This window comes from Gavialis gangeticus, unplaced genomic scaffold (genome assembly GCF_001723915.1).
Source record: "Gavialis gangeticus isolate Ggan-Ray unplaced genomic scaffold, GavGan_comp1, whole genome shotgun sequence".
Classification (NCBI taxonomy): Eukaryota; Metazoa; Chordata; order Crocodylia; family Gavialidae; genus Gavialis; species Gavialis gangeticus.
The window spans coordinates 46,468,413-46,487,600 of NW_017729033.1; the positions used below are offsets into that span (position 1 = coordinate 46,468,413).

At 38.7% G+C, this 19,188-nt stretch overlaps 1 protein-coding gene across 1 annotated transcript in view; it reads left to right on the plus strand.

Annotated features, from left to right (window-relative positions):
• STIM2 (stromal interaction molecule 2) overlaps positions 1-19,188 on the plus strand; it is a 95,535-nt gene that overhangs the window by 11,414 nt on the left and 64,933 nt on the right. The window contains exons 2-3 of the mRNA XM_019525826.1: positions 9,920-9,979; positions 11,794-11,924. Of these exons, the coding sequence (XP_019381371.1) occupies positions 9,920-9,979; positions 11,794-11,924 (191 nt within the window). The remainder of the gene's footprint in view (positions 1-9,919; positions 9,980-11,793; positions 11,925-19,188) is intronic.

The window sequence follows — 19,188 nt, forward strand, 5'->3', positions numbered from 1 at the left end:
TCTGGAACCAACTTCCAAGGGAAGTGGTGCTGGCTCCTACCCTGGGGGTCTTTAAGAGGAGGCTTGATGCCTACCTAGCTGGGATCACTTGAGTCCAGTTTTTTCTCCTGCCCAGGCAGGGGGTCGGACTTGAAGATCTACAAGGTCTCTTCTGACCCTACTTCTATGATTCTATGGTAATCTGGAAAGGGTTCAGAGGTGGGTCACCTGTCTGGTTAAAGGCCTACAGAAAAAACCCTACGAGATCCGATTGAAGAACCTGAACCTCTTCAGTCTCCTCGAGAGAAGGCTGAGAGGTGATCTTGTGGCCGTCCATAAACTCATTGGGGTTACAGCAGGAAATAGGGGATACTATGTTTACCCAGGTGCCCATCGTGGTAACTAGTAAGAATGGCCACAAACTGTGGGGGAGGAAATTTAGACTGGACATCAGGACAAAATTCTTTACAGTGAGGGTTGCCAAAATATGGAATGCCCTTCCATGGGAGGTGATGCTGTCTCCTTCTTGGAGGTATTTAAGAGGAGAGTGGACAAACACCTGGCTGGAGTCATCTGACCCCAGCACTCTTTCCTGCCCAGGGCAGGGGGTCAGACTCGATGATGTAATAGGTCCCTTCCAACCCTAACGTATGAAATCTATGAATGTGTTGGATTTGTGTAGTTTTTAAAAAGTTTTTGAGCTAAATTGTTTTTTCAATTAAGTTACTCTGCCATTAGAAAGTTGTATAAACGTTTATAAAATTAAAATGAATGAAAGGAATAATGTGTAATACTTATTAATATGTAGAGTCAGGAGATGAAATCATAAATTAAAATGCAAAACCCCTCTTAATTATGTAGGCTCAAATACATGTTACGTTTTCCCTTTTTGTACCTAAATGACAGGTATGTTTTAATTTTATTTTTATTTTGCCTTTTGGAGCAATGCTAGGCTTACAAGTATATAAGTATGATATTAGAGGTGTATCTTTAAGCTAAAATCTTAGTACAAATTTTGGTTATTAAATGATTTGTATTACCAAAACAGCCATTCAGAGATTAATTATAAATGCAATCTTTCTGTAGTTTTCCTCATATGCATTATATCCGAGTTGTGGTATTTACTGTTTTTCGGTAGTTGGAGATATCAAATGGAAACACCAGACATGGTTGTTACAAAGATGTTTCCTTTATTCTCCGGTTATTCAGTGTTGTGGGTATGCAGTCTGTATAGTCAGGGGCTAAAGAAAGATGGAAAGAAAATCATATGGCAGATTTCTCCCTCATTCTAGTAACTGGTGCTGTTCTACAGTTCCTTGTGTGTCCCTCCTGGGTGTGGAGAGAATTCCCCTTTTAATTCAGTCTCCTTGTACCTTTGTATATAGAAGTGGATTGAGTTTTGTCATGTAGCTCAATTTCCTGCCCCACCAGGAAGTTACTAATTCAGCCTTTGCTTTCCATCCAGGCAAGCAGAATTTAGATCTTGATAATTACATAGGTATTTATACTACCTCTGACTTTCTGATAGAGATCTGTCTCGTCAAAATAGGAAATATCAGCAATAACTGAACTTTTAAATCAACCACCCCTCAGACAGTCTCTTAAGCAAATATTGCAGGTCATATGTGACTCTTGCCAGTTTGGAAGAGTTGGAAGACATTATGTACCTGCTGAAGGAGGTAGGCCTTTGCTTTAATTCTATGTAGTATTTAGAACAGTGTGAAATTAAAATGTACAAAATTAGTTATGCAACATTTTCTTCATTAAGAGGGCAGGTGTGGAACAGAAGAATTTTCTTACTACTTTTCTCTGCAATGGTGTGTCAGGGTTTGAGTTAATTTATTATTCCATTGGAAAGTTTACCACCTTCTCTGTTTGTTTAAGGTGTGTTTCAGGAATGTAACCAGGAAAGACTTATTTCTAAAGCAGAATATTAATCAAAATCCACTTACTTCTTGGCCCTAGTAGTGCTAATATACTTTGGATTTCTACTACAAACTCTCACATGGAATTTCACAGCTGTTTTCATGCTCCTGCTAAATCATATAATTGTTCACATCAACAAGAAAGGAGTCTATTGCAATGAGTTTGTGCCCATCATATGGACACACAAGGGTCACTGGTGTTTAAAAAACCACTGTAGCTCCAAGAGCTGTTAAGTGCATCTTTGATATGACCTGAAGAACATGGTCCGGTAAGGGCCAACTAGGTCCATTGAGATCATAGCAACTGTGTCATAAATGTTGAGTCCAAGAAGGCCCACAAGAACATCTTGTGCAATCTCTTTCCCCCCACCACACCCCCAGATATTACAAGCCACCTCTGACACTCCCCAGCAAACTAGAATCTAACAGATAGTTTGACCAGAGCCTGAGAGGCACCTCAGAGGTTTCTCAGAACCATGCAGAGCATCTGTTTGCCCCACCCAGTCAACGATTTCTGTATGCAACTAATATTGCGTATAAAAGGCATGTATGTGTGAGGGAGAAGGAGGAGGGGGAAGACACCTAATATATGGGGATTAAATTTAGTAACAGTTAATGGACTAACTTAACATTAGCTTAAATGACTTAGGAGTGAGTATAAATCAGTCCCATCTCATTTTGTATATGCGCAAATCAATATTGTATATGCATGCTTTTGTAAAAATGGTGTTTGCTTTTGGTTAACTTAAGAGCAGTGGAGAATTTCTTCCCTGCACTAAACTATTTTTCATTGGGTTTCAGACTTTATAATGGGAATTTGGTATTATTAATAAGGCTTTATTTTTCTGAGGCAGTTGATACATATTGGAGTTCTATATGTAATCAGAATCCTTTAAAATAACAGACTAAATCACCTTTTCATTGTTCCTCTGACTTCCTCTGTTATATCTGAATTCCCTAAGATGGTAAATAGAATTCCAGACTGTATCTGAATTTTAATATATTATAGTATTATTAAATGGGAGCCTCTCTTCAACTGATGTCATAATGTCCTCTTGTACCAATCATACTCCTTGAAGGGAAGGGACCCTCCGAACAGGAAGAAGCAGGAGGTGGTAGTAGGGGATTCAGTCATATTGGGCATACCTGTAGTTGGGTTTATGATGTGTGGGAGGACCACACAGTGACATGTCTAGTGGATGCAGAGTGTTGGGGAGTATTAATGGGCATGGTCTGTGTGGTTACCAATGACTTGAGGCAGTGTAGGAGAGAGGTCCTGGAAGTTGATTTTAGGCTGCTAGGGAAGAGGTTAAAGTTTAGGACCTCCATGGTAGCACTTTTTGAAATAGTTCTAATTCCACACATGGGGCTGGGGAAGAGCTCCAGAGCTCTATGTGGATGAGATAATTGTGTGGGGAGGTGGAGTTTAGGTTAGGTACTGGGAAACATTTTTGGACAGGAAAAAACTGTACAGAAAAGATGGCCTCCACCTGAAAATAAAAAACTGAGCTACATTGCTGGCCCTAAAATGTTTTAAAAGATTGTTGAGCATGTTTTAAGTAAATGGCAGGGAAAAGCCAACAGCTCTGAAGCGCATATAGTTTGGATTGGCCCAACCCTCAAAGGGAACACCATAGAAATCCTTTATCCTCTTGAAAAAGATAGTAGGGAAACAGGAAGTGTAACTGTAGCCAATAGGTAGAATAAATCATTTCTTAGAGTCCTAGTCAAGTATTACATGGTGTAATAGGCAATCAAGTAAAGACAAAAGCTATAAATGTTTCTACAAAAAAGCTAGAAACCTGAAAAATAGAATGGGTGAACTGGTATTCTTGGTATTAAATGATGATGCCTATTTGACAGAGACCTGTTAGAACAATTGTAATCAATGGGATACTGTTACACCAGGCTAGAAACTGTATGGGAATGACAGAGTATGATAAGTGGGTGTGGAGATGGCACTGTTAAAGGTAGCGTAGACAACAGCAGTGCAAAAAAATTATCTGAGAAGACTACCATAGAATCACCAGTATACATAATGATCAGACCTTAAATTGAAAAGTTAGGAGGTAACTTTGGATGCCTTCTACATTCAACTGACCAAGCAATGTCCCCAACATTTAAAAAAAAAAAAAAAAAAGCCATTAAAATCATGCTGCCATTTTCGGTGTTCTGTTTATGCGAGTTGGGATTTTCTGGTTAATCTACTCCAAAATACCCACAAAAGACAGAGTCTCCTCTTTGGAAGAAGAAATGAGAGCATGTCTTTCTTCAGTTTGGCCACAAATACAAGTTATTGCAATAAATGCCAGGTTTAATTATAATATTATGGTTATTTATGCATGTATTTTTGCATCTGATTAAAAATGATGTTTCCAGTTGCATTATTTTTATTCATTTTAATAAATAACTTTTTTTCAAATATAGTGCCACTAAAATTCAGAAAAGTTATGGAGGGGTGCCTTAAGCCTGGAAAAAAAGTTGCAAGCCACTTCTTTTATAGAAGGACATGCTGCAGTCCTAACTTGTGATATTATTTAAATACTGAATGCAAAGTGACATTGTCAAGTTAACTCTTACCTTTGGAGCTTACTTGGCATGTGGGGAAGTTTAATAAAATGTAGGACTGATTGCTTGTGGAAGTATTTAATTGGAAGATGAAGTCAAGTTCAGTGTGGCAGTTTTCAAACTAGAGATTCAACAAAAGTATGCTCTTGTGGCCTTCACTTTAAATCTTTGCATGAAGAATATCATTAAAATGTTTACAGAAGGTCTCAAGAAAAAAACTGGTTCAAGTATCATGTGGTGATTCTTTAAACAGAAATTCTTAGGTTGTTTTCATTAGTACTAAGTAACCTGTATTGTACCAGGATATTCCAGGTTTTTCAGCTTTCAGAGTTCAAAATTAAAAATGTACATACTACGGCAAAATGTTTCTCCCTCCCCAGCCCCCCCAACCTCTGCCTTTCCATTCAGATTTTTTTCTCTTTTTTTGCTGGAAGAGGTGTGTAGTATTTCAGTGTAATGTACAGAACTGAAGTAGAAGGAAAATAGAACGTCAGGAGCAGGAAGATTTGTTTAGGAATGAGGAATTGTTGTGGGCTTATACCTTGGCTATGAAAGGAGGAAAGAAATCCTGCTATTCCATTAGCAGTTAGCAATTTCCACTGTGAGGAATGCTCATCTTCCTTTTCTGAGAAAATCATCTGTATCTCAGAAGGTCTCTTGGGAAAACAAGGAACCATAAAACTGAAAAACATAATTTTTTTGCTATCTGATTCAGCCCAGTTGTAAAAAAAAAAAAAAAAAGGAAGTGCTTGGAATTGCTGCTGGAAAACAAAGCTGCCATTTCATGCTCTAACCTGGGCCCTTCTTGCTAGTGAGTCAACAAAATCACACATTTGTTCTTTTCCTCCCATTGTAGAGAGGGAAAAAGAGACATAAATCATCCAATACTCAAACCATAATTGAACACAGCCAGTCTCAGTACAGTTCACCTGCTGTTCCTGATCAAGCTAATTAAGAAGCTTGCATAGGGTCATCTCTAATACCCCATCAATTCTACCTGCACACTTCCAAGCAGGCTGCCAAAACAAGATGCCGGATAGAGAGGCATGGATGCATGTTTTCCGTTTTGCCCTGGACTAGACCTGGATGCCTTTACTTATGAAATTCTCTTCAAATATTCAAGTAGTGTGTTCTCTAAGATCCAGATGAAGCATGAGGAAATTAGTCCTCTGCTGAAGCCCCTCTTAAATATCTGTGGGGAAAGAAGGTCCCAAGATACTTTACCCTTACGTTAGGATTGTAAGTGTCTGATGGATAAAGACTCTTGCTTAAACCAGAGGCCTTAAGCCTCAGCAAAAGGGCGAGGGGTTGGAATGGCTGACTGGCAATGTCTTACTGCACCCTTTAAAGTTGTCCTGTTGCTTGGGGGGAAGCATTAAAACTGAACAAACAATTACTACAAGCCCAGCTTTCTGTAGAATTGCTCCTCTATAGAAAACCTCAGCAGTCAGTGCATTTCCAGTGGACTGTGGTTCCTGAAGCCTGCTTGCTTTTCATTGGAGTTTTTTGAAGGCTTTAAACAAAAACTGTTCCATTAAGGGAGACTCCACTCAGTCTTCTCTGCCAGAAGCTGATTCAGTCTGGAGCAGGTTTTTGTATTTCTGCAGAAACCCAGAGAAAGCTGAAGTTTACCCTAATCTGGTAAAACAAAAGCCAAATATCAAAGGCATGTTTTTCACCTGGATTAAAAATGTTTTAGGAGCCTCAGTAATATAGGGTCTGTGTTGGTACTCAAAATAGAAACCCATGAAGATCAGGTGGTATGGGTGCATAATCTGAAAAAGTGTTTTTTGAATCACTGAAGAAAGACTTTTCAGTGGTTAAAGTGCTAGACTGGGACTTATCGGACATGGGTGCAAGCCCCTGCTTTGTTTTAGACTTCAGTTGTGGCTTTGGTCAAGTCACAGCCTGTCTGTGCTCTAGTTCCCATCTGTAAGGTTAAGATAAAAGCACTTCCCTGTCTTGTATTGGTGTGGTGAATGTTTCCTGCCTAGCTGAACAATCCTATCACTAAAGTACAGGCAGTCCTCAGACTTACGATACAATTGGTTCCTGAAAACGACGTCTTAAGTCAAAAAGTTGCAACTTGGAGCCAATTTTCTTATAAGAAACAATGGGGGGTTGGTTCCTGAATGAAGGCCCAATACCCTGTTTTCACCAAAAATACCCCAGAATGTTGTACTTGATCAATTATAGATGAGTAATATAGCTACATTAATGTATTTATATTGGAAATAGCAATCATATTGATTTAGAAGGACTTCCTTGAGGTGACTTTGCTGGACTTTTTGAAAGGCTCTTGGTTGGGCTTTTTGAAGGGTTCTTGGCTGGAGTCTTCTCAGGAGTCTTGGCTGCAGGTTTTTCTGGAGTCTTGTCTGCTTTCTTACAGTAAGTGTCCAAGGAAGTTTGGACAGATGTTCTCCAGGGAGATAAGTGATGCAGCGAACTTGTTTGCTGGCATGGCGTCGCATTGAATCAAGTGTTGTAAGTTGAAACTGATGTCATGAAGTTGAAACAGGGTGTCAAATTTTAAACGTTGTAAGTGCAAAATGTTGTAGCTCAAAATGTTGCAAGTCGAAGACTGCCTGTATCTATAGATGTTCAGTGTTCACTTGTACTGGTAGTTTGCCTCTCATTGGCCTGCAGGGGTGGGGAGCAGGAAAGAAATACAAGGTACCTTATCTTTGCAGTGCAGTGGGTTAGATGAGATAAGGGATTTTTTAATGGGGTGATTCATGATCTTTTGAAGAGCGCTTCAGGGAGTAAGGTTGCACAGTCTACTCCAGCCCAGCTGCTCTTTCCTCCCTCACCCACGCCCTTCATTGCTCAGTCCCTATGCTGTGCAAAGAGGTAAGCACATGCTTACCTGACTATATTCTCCCTTCTAACCCTGTCCTGTGTGCTGAGGAAACAAAATTTAGTTTTCAAAATGGGATGCTGCTTGATTCACCAAAGTTACGGAGGGGTGTCTGATGTCTGGAATCTGAGAAGGTTGAGGACCACTGGCTTAGATGATCCTTGAGGTCACTTCCAACCCCACAATTCTAAAAACATTGAGGTACTTGGGTGCTGTGGTGAGTGGGACCATGGAGGTACATACAATGACAGTTATTACAAATACTTGAAACTAATAGTCAGCAGGCATAGTCATTCTGTTTAATTTGTAATTTGCAGCAGCATTGTAGCTTCAGAATTTGCCTTTAGGAAGAAAAAGGAGCACAGAGGCAGAGAATTTCTAATGAAAAGCAGCTTCTGTCTTCATGGTTAATTCTTGGAAAAATAAAATTTGTATAAATTGCAGTAAATATTGAAATAATTTGAATGTCCAATAAGTTTGGCTGGCTGCTGTTTTTGGGAACAAATTCAAATATTTGATTCAATATCCCTATCCCAATTTTATTATCAGATCTCTTATTTTGTGACTGGGTGTTAGCAGTCCCCTGGCTGGACAAGCAGTCTTGTGTCTTAGAGGCTTTAGTAAGGGGGGATAGTCACTTGGTTGCATGAATTATGTAGAAGGATCATTTAAAAAACCTTTGAGTATGTTGAGCTATAATTCTGTAGTTTAAAAATTTAACCCAATGACAAATTTCCTTACGATTAAAGCCATATGTTTGTGTTTAAATTTCCCTACTTCTGACTGATACAAGCAAATGCTACTGCTCCATGATGTTTCAAGCATTAGTAAGCTTGAATATATGCTGCAGTTTGTGTCACACATGCATACAATTTTACTGGTTTGCATTTATAATAAGTCGGCTTCAAAGTTGGCTACATTTTACTGCTTGAAATACTTGATTCAGTCCCCTTAGTTTTAAACCTGAAGAAAGTGAAGAATTAAAGCTGTTAACCTCAGAAACATGACTTGACTCCAGTACAGGCCAGAGAAATTAGTACAAGTCCAAATACAGTTTTATCATTTAAGTATAATTTAAGTATAGTGGAAGGTTCCACTTCTGACTGTTGGCCTATTAGTGAAATGGTTAACATCGGCGCAGTTTTTCAGGGTCATAATTATAGCCCCCAATATCTTTCTATGGACTTCTTCCACATTTTTGGGTATGAGGAAGAAAATAGAAGTTTGATAGGTTCCTGGTAATAAAAAGTTCCTCTAGTAATTTGTGGTTAAACTTCTGTGTAACAAACATGGACTAAGGTGGTGCTTACCTGTATATGGTCTAAAAATGTACTCATATTGATATTAATTCTTCCAGATGATCAGATTTATAAGGTCTGAACCAATTTCTGAATTTTTGTCATAAATATTCTTTTTTCTAGAATATCCTTTTATTCTTGCCAAGAATAGTCTTTTGGTAAGAGAATTGTCTCTAAACTCTAGACTAAGATATACTGTTGGTTAGGGAATGTTACTTCTAATATTACCATTAAAAACAAGGCTAGAGATCAGTCTGGATTTTGCTTGTTTTTATTTCAGTCTAGACATGGTCCTATCCCATATTCCTCACTCCTAAAAGCAGTGAGGAACTTGATCTGTTCTTTAAGGGAGGTATCAAATGTTCCCTTAATGAGTTCAGGACATCTGAAGCACAAGTGGTCTGTCTGTTTTTTCTCTTAATAAAAGCAGTAGCTTTTTAAAAATAGACTTTTTAGGCCAATAAAATGGAGAAACTGCATTTGTTTTGCATTCTCATAGGTTACAAAGCTAATCAACATGGGAGTAAAATACCCTTTGTCCTTTGAAGAAAGCTTTTTTTTTTTTTTTTAATGTACTGAACAAAATGCAAAAGCGATGTGGAAGTGGATTCCTATTACCTATGGCAGGGCTATTCACCTGGTGGTCTGAGGCATTAACAGGCAGCCCCTAGGCTCCCACCCAGCTGTTGCTGCCCCTGTTGCTCCGGCCAGGGTTACACGGCACCCTTTCCCGTTCCCAACTTCTGCTGCAGGCCCTCACCCAGGGTATGCAGGACCTGGCAGCCTGGAGCATCTGTGCTGCATGGTATCATAGAGGAGCCCACAGGGAGCAGAAAATGAGATGGAGTGCCCATGGTACACAGGGGCAGGGGAACACCAGCCTGTATGTGCTGCAGTAGGATAGGGGCAGGGGAAGTGCCCACCCATATATGCATCCATTGGGGGTCCAGCCCCAGCCTCTTTGAAACTGAACAGCCCTGAACTATGGGAGCAGACTTGTTCATTTTGGTGCACAAAAATAAATAAAAATTGGTTCCTCTGTACACTTCTGAACTTGTTTTAGTTTTTCATCTGTTTTGGATATTTTTATATTGTATTTAGACCGAGAGTTAGATCTTAGATGTAATGAAGAGCAAAACCAGCTTTTTTTTGTACTGTGCGTCTCTTGAGAGGTAAGAGAAACCACGGTGTATTTGTAGAAAAAGCGGACCTCTCTGATTTGCTAACTAACATGCCGTGATTGCTGATTCCGCTACAGAAAGGAACTTAGGAAATTAGGAAGTGAAGTATAGGATGTATTCTGTTAGAATGTGTAACAGAATTTTCCAGGGTGGTTTATAACATCTCAGAAGGTAAGCCCTATTTTCAAGCCCTTTGCATTGTACTTTTTAGTTCTTAAATATTCTTGTGTTAGTTTTCTTTTATTGCAAGGTGAAGGCTTAAAAGCCAACTACTGTTGTATAAGCTAAAGCTATTCTTGAGTGAGACAAAGGCAGGCAAATAAAAATCAATAAAGGAGCAGGCTGTTGTGGCCACCATTTGACTTCCTAAGCATATGCTGCAGTTATGCTTCAAAAATGAAAGCTCTGAATATCTAGCCTGGTCAGGCAGTTAATAATTTCTCATAGCTCTAAAATTTGTTAAATAGTGTGCTTGCAGTCAAGGACTAGTTAATGTATTTTGGTGAGAATAAAGAGATCCTCTTCATTTACTACTGTGAGGTCAGTATATAACTGATAGACATTTTATATCTAGAACTTCAGAATAGTGGTGCATAATTACTTGGTGTAGGTTTAATGGGGTATTTCTCAGTTTGGATGCTTAATCTACAAAGAAAGGCGATACTGATGCTTACTTAGCTGTAATGCTGATAACATAACTTTTTGGATCCCTTTTAATATCTTCTTTTCCTTTTGTTTTGTAGCTGCAGGGTCAACCAGGCTTTTTTCAGCAACTTCTGTTGAGAGTTTCTTGTCTTTCTAACAGTGTTATCATTGGGATTGGAAAAATAAATTCATAATATATCATTTCTGCATGGATGTACCAAGCCTAGATAATTCTTTTCTTTATGGGGCTCTTGTAAACTCTGGCTATGTTGATGTATTTTCCTTAACATTGGCAGAGTTATCTCTAATGGTTTTTTGGTAAGTACATAAAAAGTTTGTCGTTTTAATAAACACTGTGTTCCAAAAGTGCGTTTATATGTTGACCCATTTGGCCTACTACTTATCCTTAATATTGTTCAAGGTACACATTTACTCTGTAAGCAGTAACCTTCAACCCAACGTATCCTGTTGTGCTATGACTGTGTTCTTCACCATCTTTGTCTTTCCAGTGGAGTTTTCCATGAGTCTGCTTTTCCTTCCCATATACTTAAGTGCCTGGACATTCTCATGATGGGTTCATTAAAATGTCTGAAGATGTTCTTAATGGATCTAGTACTACATACCCTTCTAACAGTTTGGTCAATTATTATGAAACAGTTGTTAAAGTAGTGTCTTCTATGTCATGCAGACATTCATGAGTTCTCTTTGACCTGTCAATGTTATGTTTCCTTTCCTTGCAGCGTCTGTGGAATATTCCACATCAGTAGGACTGTGGACACTTAAGAACCCATAGTGCAATACCAGGACCTGCTTGTTCTTTTTTCTCTCTTTTTTTCTTTCTCCTCATTGTCCCTTTCTGGTGGGCTGGCTGGCAGAAAAGTGATTGAGGAAGTGGGAGAAATTTACTGGCTGTTGCAATATTTACTTGAGGCTGAAAGGAGGGAAATCGTGTGGTCTCATGATTAGGCAAAGGGGATTACAGGAGGGGAGCAAACACCTTTTTCTCCTGTGGGAGTGTATCTCTTCCTTCTCTGTCTTCCCTATGGGTCCTGCGCAAAGATCAAGAAGCAAACCAACCCTTCCCAATCCCCTCCCCACCCCTCCACAACTTCTCTGCAAGGAATGTCACCCAAAAAACTTCCTAGAACTTGGCAGCAATAGCCATGGTTACCTACAATCAAGGTACCAAGAATTTCTTCACTGAATTACAAAGTGATATTTAGTTTATTTTAAAGTTGAAGGAGCCACTTTGTCCCCAAGAGGAAAAAAGAGCTTTGCGGTTAAAAATTTTACATTTCAAGGCACTAATAACTAGGATTTGTGTGCTCTTTGTCCTCCAGATCATTGCAATTCATTGAGCCCACCATGCTTTACTGAAGAGGACCGATTCAGTCTGGAAGCTCTCCGCACAATCCATAAGCAGATGGATGATGACAAAGACGGTGGTATTGAAGTAGATGAAAGTGATGAGGTAAGTGGGGAAAAGAACTCAGTTCTTTCCATGAATGTATTGTCTTCATTTTAAAAGGACTAGAAGGAGCGTCTTTGGCTAGAATGTTGTTTGACCTGGTTTGAAAACGAAGTCTTGGCTCTAGTCTTGTTTCTGTTATAGATTATCAACCTTTTTATGTGCCAGCACAAAGTTAGAGGAATACGTGCATTGTTACAAGGAGGTAGACATATTGTTTTAATCTTGCTTTCAGTGAAATCTGTGGATGCTCAGTCTTGGTACAAACTTTATTTGCTGTTGAAGGACATTCTGTTGTTTTCCTTTCCCACTTATCCTGCTTCAGAACTCCAGCTTTTTAAACTGTGCCTCAGGAAATAAGAATTAACTCCCCTGATCAGTTCCATGCACTATGTTTCTTGAAATGAAAACTTACTTATCTCATACTGAGGTCTAAGAAACTGTCACCTACCACCAAGTACCAGTGCGTCTTTTTTTCCATGTTTGTGGATGAGTAGTGAAGAAGCCACTTGCTATACTTGCTAATGATGGGCTGTGTCTGTTCAGAGTATTTTCTTCCTGTCCAGGCCCCCCCCCCCCTTTTTTTTTCCACCTCCCTTGCCATCTCTGATGAACCTTGAATGCAGGGGTAGTTCCAGGCAGGGCGTAGCAGATCAGGTGTGGCTCCTTCCCCTTTGGCTGTACGCCATGGATACGAGAGCTTTCTGATTTCACCAGCATGTTGTTGTGATTCCTGCCAGAGCTTTGCATGTGCCGTGAGCTCTGAGCTTACCAGCTTGTCAGTGCAGGGTCTGGCTTGAGAGCCTCCTTTTGCATGGCTTCGAAGCCTGTGAGGGCGAGCACCACTGCTGTTTGTCCCTTCTTCTGACACTTGCTGCTGAATTCAGGGAGGTAGGGAGAGGGAGCAGTGGCAGTGCTCACCTAAGCTCTAGGGCCATGGGAAAGCAGGTGGTGATTGGTGGTTGACACATAGAGCTGTCTTCCTTCTCACTCTTACAACATACCTAGGGAAGATGGGGAAATGTGCCTGATTTCTTTGCTCCAACTTGTTTCACCTTGCTTGACAGTCCTCCATTTTTGATTAACCTCTTAAGGATACAAATTGGCCATGGCAGTTATTTTGATTGAAAACAATACGGCCTTCTAGTTAGTAATTTCATTAAATGGGTATTCAGACATTAAGAGCGCTGACAGATGTAAAAAAATAAATAATAAAATACACTTTACAAGAAGCAGCACTGTAATAGATTGACCTGGCTCTGCACTTTGTGTAGATCAGGTGCTTCAGATAAAAACACCAGAAAAGCCCCACTAAAGCACGAGTCTCTACTGATGTTGGGAAAAACCAGGTGCAGCTAAGGTGCTGCCTCTTCTGGGCATGTGCTGGATTCACTGCAGCAGCCTGCCGAGTTTAAAGTGCTGTTTTTTCCCATGTCTGCAAGCAGCCTGTAAAGAATATTGCTGATGTCTAGTACTTGTAGTAGGACCCTCTTTTTTAAAAGACCATACAGTACAGTGAAAGACAGTAGCATTGTAGAATTGTACTTCATGTTTGTTTAAATAGTTTTAAGGATATATCTATGTTGATTGCATTACATGTGGTAAGTATATCCCAAGTCCTATAATGTTCATGTATGAGCCCAAGCATTTGTCATGGTTTTAATCTTTTATGCGGCATTCAGGTACTATATGATGCTCTGTTGACTTCAGCTGTATTTGTCATACATAAAGCTGCAGGAGAATAAAGAAAATGCAGAAATATCTGGCTGGAAGAAAGTAGAATCCTTTACAGCATAAGTACTTGAGATGCATCCTTGGATCTGCTGGAGAATTTTAATTCTGTCCAAATTTTATAAATTCAGATAACTTCTTGCTCTTTGAAATCACAAGCTAAACTCAAACAGAAGCAGCTTCTCTGTTATCCCTGTTGTTGAAATAACTGAGGAAGAGAATACATATGAGGTCTCTCCAGAACAATGAATAAAGGCATGATATTGTCATGACAGCAGTGGTTTGGGAATAGGAAGAACAATTATTCATGCAGAAGTTAAATTTACTATACAGGAAGCGTTGTCAAATGCACAAACTTGGAAATAATAGTTATCCTTTCAGACTTCAGCTTTGATGATCTAAACATTTTTACTACAGTAGATGTTTAAAAAAAGTCATTTTCTCTTTTGAGCTTTTTCTTTGCATAGGAGAGTGGATAAAATGTGCCTGTGCAAATATTTAGTTGTATAACCAGTTCCTTCTGAGACATTAACTCATTGTACAGGGGGGAAAAAAGGAAAAACGTCTTGAGTAAAACAATATGGAAAATGATAATTAAACAAAAATACTATGGTTGGTACTAGTAGTGTAGAATGATGTAAAATCTGTTCAATCTTCCAGTCTGATTTTTAGCAATGTTCATTTCTTTAATGTGAGCCAAACTAATGGCTGGTTTAACTACAGTTGAATTCTCAGGGGATTTAAAAACGCTTGAAATTTTTTAGAGAGACAGTTAGCAGTGTTAGTCTGAAGTCAAGTAGAAGGCAGGGTAGATTTGCATCTTATAGACTAACCAAAATGGATATTTTTCTCAGGTGAGCTCAGTAGATGCATCTTTTTTGGTTAATCTGTAGGTACAAATCTACCCTGAATATTTTATCCATACTGACAGATGTAGAAAACATTCCCTTTTGCTTCTTAGTATTTTCTGTAGTGAGCAACCATAGGGATTAATATTTTAAGAGGTTCATTGTCAGAAACAATACTTGTGATCAACTTGGAAGCTTTCAAGAAATGGATCTTACTGAACAGGCAAATAATGATTTTGGCCTGCTTTGTTTCTGCATACAAAAAGACTCCTTGTAGGACCAGAAAGCATTCTGTGGCTTTTCATCTGTAAGTGAAAAATTTAACAATGAATTGTAATTTTTTTTTGGCAATCACAGCTTTCAGAGTTAATCACAGCAAGAAATTTACTGAGTTAAAAGTTTTTTTTACCATAAAACATTGCCATCTAGGTTTTGAGTGAGGTTATTTTCCAGGATTGCAAGGTAAGGGGAGATAAAGATGAAGATTTCTCATTAATCAGAAATATATCACAGGTTTTATAACTGATTTCAAGCATTCAGTTTATTCACTGCAGACCACATATTATTTGTTATCTCTTGCTTGCCTGCCCTATTTCCTGCTCTGACTTGCTTTCTTTATATCAAGTCTCACTTGCAGATATCACTGTTCAGGAAATGTTCTTGTATTTGTGACTATTTTCCCTACTAGTTTGAGAAAAAGCTTAATATTTGTTTAACACTACAGATAGCTAAATATCTTTCAGTGTATTCATTTGATTTTTTTCAGGGGTTCTTAATTATCTTAAGATTGCTAATACAATTAAGTTCATAGCCATTCTGAAGCATTTGTTTTCCTTAGTACAGGAAGAGGCTGTTAGATCCTACAAGGCTTTTCAAGCTGGCACACTTGAGCAGACAACAAGGTCCAGTGTTTCAAGTTTATGCTAAAAATAAGGTGCAGGTGTTTTAATAGTGAGTATTATGAGAACAGATGATCAAGATGTGCAGTAATTTTCCCATTGCTGGTCGTCTTCATGTTGACATTAGATGATTTTCTAAAACATTTAATCTAGTTCAATCACAAGTTGTTGAATTAGTCTTCCCTAGGAGCTAGTCTTCGGTCTGATGTGAAGGAAGGTGGATTCTTTTTGGTCTTAAAAATCTCAACATTTTTTCATTAGTATTGGGTAAACATCAGAATTTTTGCTCAAAAAGCTGCTATTTTAGTAACTATTCATGTGTTGTTAATTTCTCTAGGGTAGAGTATAATACAGTGCTACCTAACAAGCACTCTCAGATTTGTTTATAAAAAGGTATCAAGGATATGTGGTTGGTCTAGATCTAGAGGATAAAGACCTTTATGCTTTTCTTGACAAAGTTCTTTGAAGTGGGGTATTGCTGAGTTTAAATGAGAGCAGGAGATGATGCTGGGAAGCATGTGGAAGAAGACATTGTAATTCTGCAGGCATATGGGCAGGATAATGTGTACTTCCTCTCTGTGCTCCTGAGACATCTGGTTTAGTGCTTTGTTTTTATTACTGGAAAGAGAAATTACTAATTGTTGAAATTTCCATTAAAGATCTGTTTTAGGCAGTTTTTTAAAACCTGAATTTCAGGTCTGTGTAACCAAGCAGTAGAACACCCAAAGAGGCTGATCAGGGAGGTGGCTCACAGAGGTGGCTAAAGTTTTATTGGGTTCTCTGCAGTCATTAGAGGGAGCTGGGATGGGAGAGTGGAAGGCCACCAACTGCGAAGTTTGGAGATGGACAGACTGATGTGGAGCAGATGAGAGATGATTTTCAACTAAAAGGAATCTTCTTTGGGTTTAAATTGTAGTTGAGTAGTGAGGAAACTAAGGCATGGAAATGTGTACAGGAATTCCTTTGTCTAGATCTGTACATTTTGTTTTTAGAACCCTAGGAAAGGCATTATATCCCTGTTTGCTTCAAATATTATGTCCCTAAAATAAAGTCAGAACTTCCATAAGTTTGGAGCTTGGGAAAAGGATATTCCTTATGATACTGGCGGGTCCTGGGGTGTAGGATCATGAGAAGTTGACCAAAACTTCCCATGCAACTTCCCTAGACTGGGGTCTTTCAGTCTGGGGAAGGTGTGGGGGCATCTTTCTGCTAAGGCAGCAGAGAAGGGACAGCTGCAGGCTGGAATGCCTGTATATACACCCTCTCACCAGTTTCTACTGTCAGGAGTTTCTCAGCATTAGCAATGGACACCTGTCTATTCCACAAAGCAGCTTAATGTTTCTAATGAACCTTGTTTAGCTGATCTATCTGACTATGTCTGTATTGTATTTATGGATCACACTGATAGATTCAAATTCCTGACTTCCATTTCTAATCCAGGGTTTACTTATCTCCACTTAATTGACTAATATATTTGCTTTCCCTTGTTTTTGAAATGCAATATATAATGCATGTTGCATGGGACAGACAGGTGGCAAATACAAGGGTGACTATGTGACAGTTCTCAGTTATTCAGATATTACTCATAGCTGTCATAAACATCAGATGTGTTACAGGAATTTGTTGTGGTGATACAAAGTTCTTTTATGCAGTTGGATGAGTTAACTTTTTATATAAAAGATGAATGGTTGTAAGAAGCAATTAGTACTGGGTAATGATAGCCAGCAGTATGACATTAATCAGTCATCAGCATTCTAATGAAATACTATCTTGCCCCCCTGCCTGCAGTCAAACAGTAAGTAGGGGCAGGGCTCTTGGCTCCAAATGCCATGTTGTAGTGAAAATAGAACTGTAGTTTATTTTGGTTTATGAAAATACTTTTGTGGAAAGTTGTATTTGTGATAGTCATATAAGTGAAGGATGGGGTTAGCTACAGGAATTGTGGATGCTTATTTTCAGCATTTTTAGAGCTTAGCACTACACTAAAATGTGCACATAAATACTTAAAATTAGGGATGTCAAACATAAGGCCCATGCATTGGATCTGGCTTGTGGTGTGCTGGTCCTTCAGGACCCATCAGCCTACTGGTAGGCATGGCTAGCCAGGATGGGGTCCACTATAGACACTACTTGTCATATGGATCTAACCGATGAGGAGTGCTGTGGTCCAGATCTGGCCTGGAGCATGGGGTGAGTTTGACAATGATGTTTTAACCCATAGTTCCAGCAGTTAAGAAGTTACCAAGGTAATCCCTTATGCTGTCTGGCCTAGACTAAGAAACTTTCTGAGAAACTTAATCTACCAAATTAAGTTATCCAGTAATACACCATCTTGTGTGGAGCAGGCCAGATTTAGAGAGGGAAATTTTGTATTGTGCCACAATAACACATTCTTTCAAAACAGAAGAATTTTTAGGCTGTTTCAGAGAGTGTTTCTGGCACCACTTTTACAGCCATTTACATTTTCTAGTAACACATCTTGTAATGCATCTAAATAGTGTCTTGTTTGAGCATGTGGCATCCTTCAAAATCACTGCTTTAAAGAGATACAGTAAGCACTGGTGTGCCTTGTGAAAGCTTCCCTTTTTGTATGTCTTCAGAATGTGCCAGCATGTTGCTTCTGAAAATATATAGTGTAATTAAAGCAGAAAGAATTTAAAAGTCTTTTTTTGTTTTACACATAGACTATCGCCTGACACAGTACACATGCCAACAGATAAGTTGCCACAGTTATTTATTTTTTACATAAATACGTGTGACTGATCTCTGACACCAATGGATGGCAACTTTTGGTAAATGCTGACTTTTTGTTGGTGATTACTGTAGATTTGCCTAGATGCATATGCTTACCGAGTTCATAGGAATAGGAACTATAGTTAAATTCACGTTGCTATCTTCCTATTTAAAGGAATAGAGTACTACAAAGAATATAATACTGTTCAGGGAAAATATTTAAAGATAGAGGTTAGTACATGCTTGGAAAATCTTATTATTGTCAACTGCTTTTCTACGATATGGTAGAGTAAGAGGGATGTTGTACTCTGATCCAGAAATTCTGCAAGACTCAAAAGATTTCTTAGGGGGAGATTTTTTTTTTTATTGGACCAAAAGTGTAGTAGAGTTAAACAAGCTTTCAAATGCAAGCCATGTGTTTTTTATTTCAGGACTTTTGCTTAGTTGGGACTTATTGGGTAAAAGAAGTTCTAGTGAATGTCAGAGTGGAAAGGTTTTTCAGAGAAGAAGGCTTTGTGATATTTCTTAAAATGGATGAAACTGTGTTCTCCTGATCCCCTCAGTCTGCTTGTTGGGGAATTCTTTGTCTCCCCTGTCACAAGTATCAGCCTAGGATTTCTGATATGTATTATTCCAGAGCATTTTTTGTCTCATAAATCAAAATTGGTTTTTAATGTACCTATGTTTTGATAACCAGCAGTTCTTGATCTTTGTTTGCTGTGCCCAGTTTAACTATTGTATTCTATTTTGGTTTTCAAATGGAATTTTTAATGTGAGTTGTACTTGCTATTTTTTTGTCCCAAATTCATAGTTATAAAAGGGCTACCACTATTGAGGAATTACATCAGTTGTCTTAAACCTTACTCTGTCTCCACCTCTGTATTTAGAGTTATTTTCTTTAACCTCTTCTACATATGCTTAACGACCAAGGCAACAGAAGAAAGAGATTAGTTACCATGGTAAAGAACACAAAATAGAATCATAGAAAATTAGGGTTGGAAGCGACCTCAGGAGGTCATCTAGTCCAATGCCCTGGTCAAAGTGGGACCATCCCTA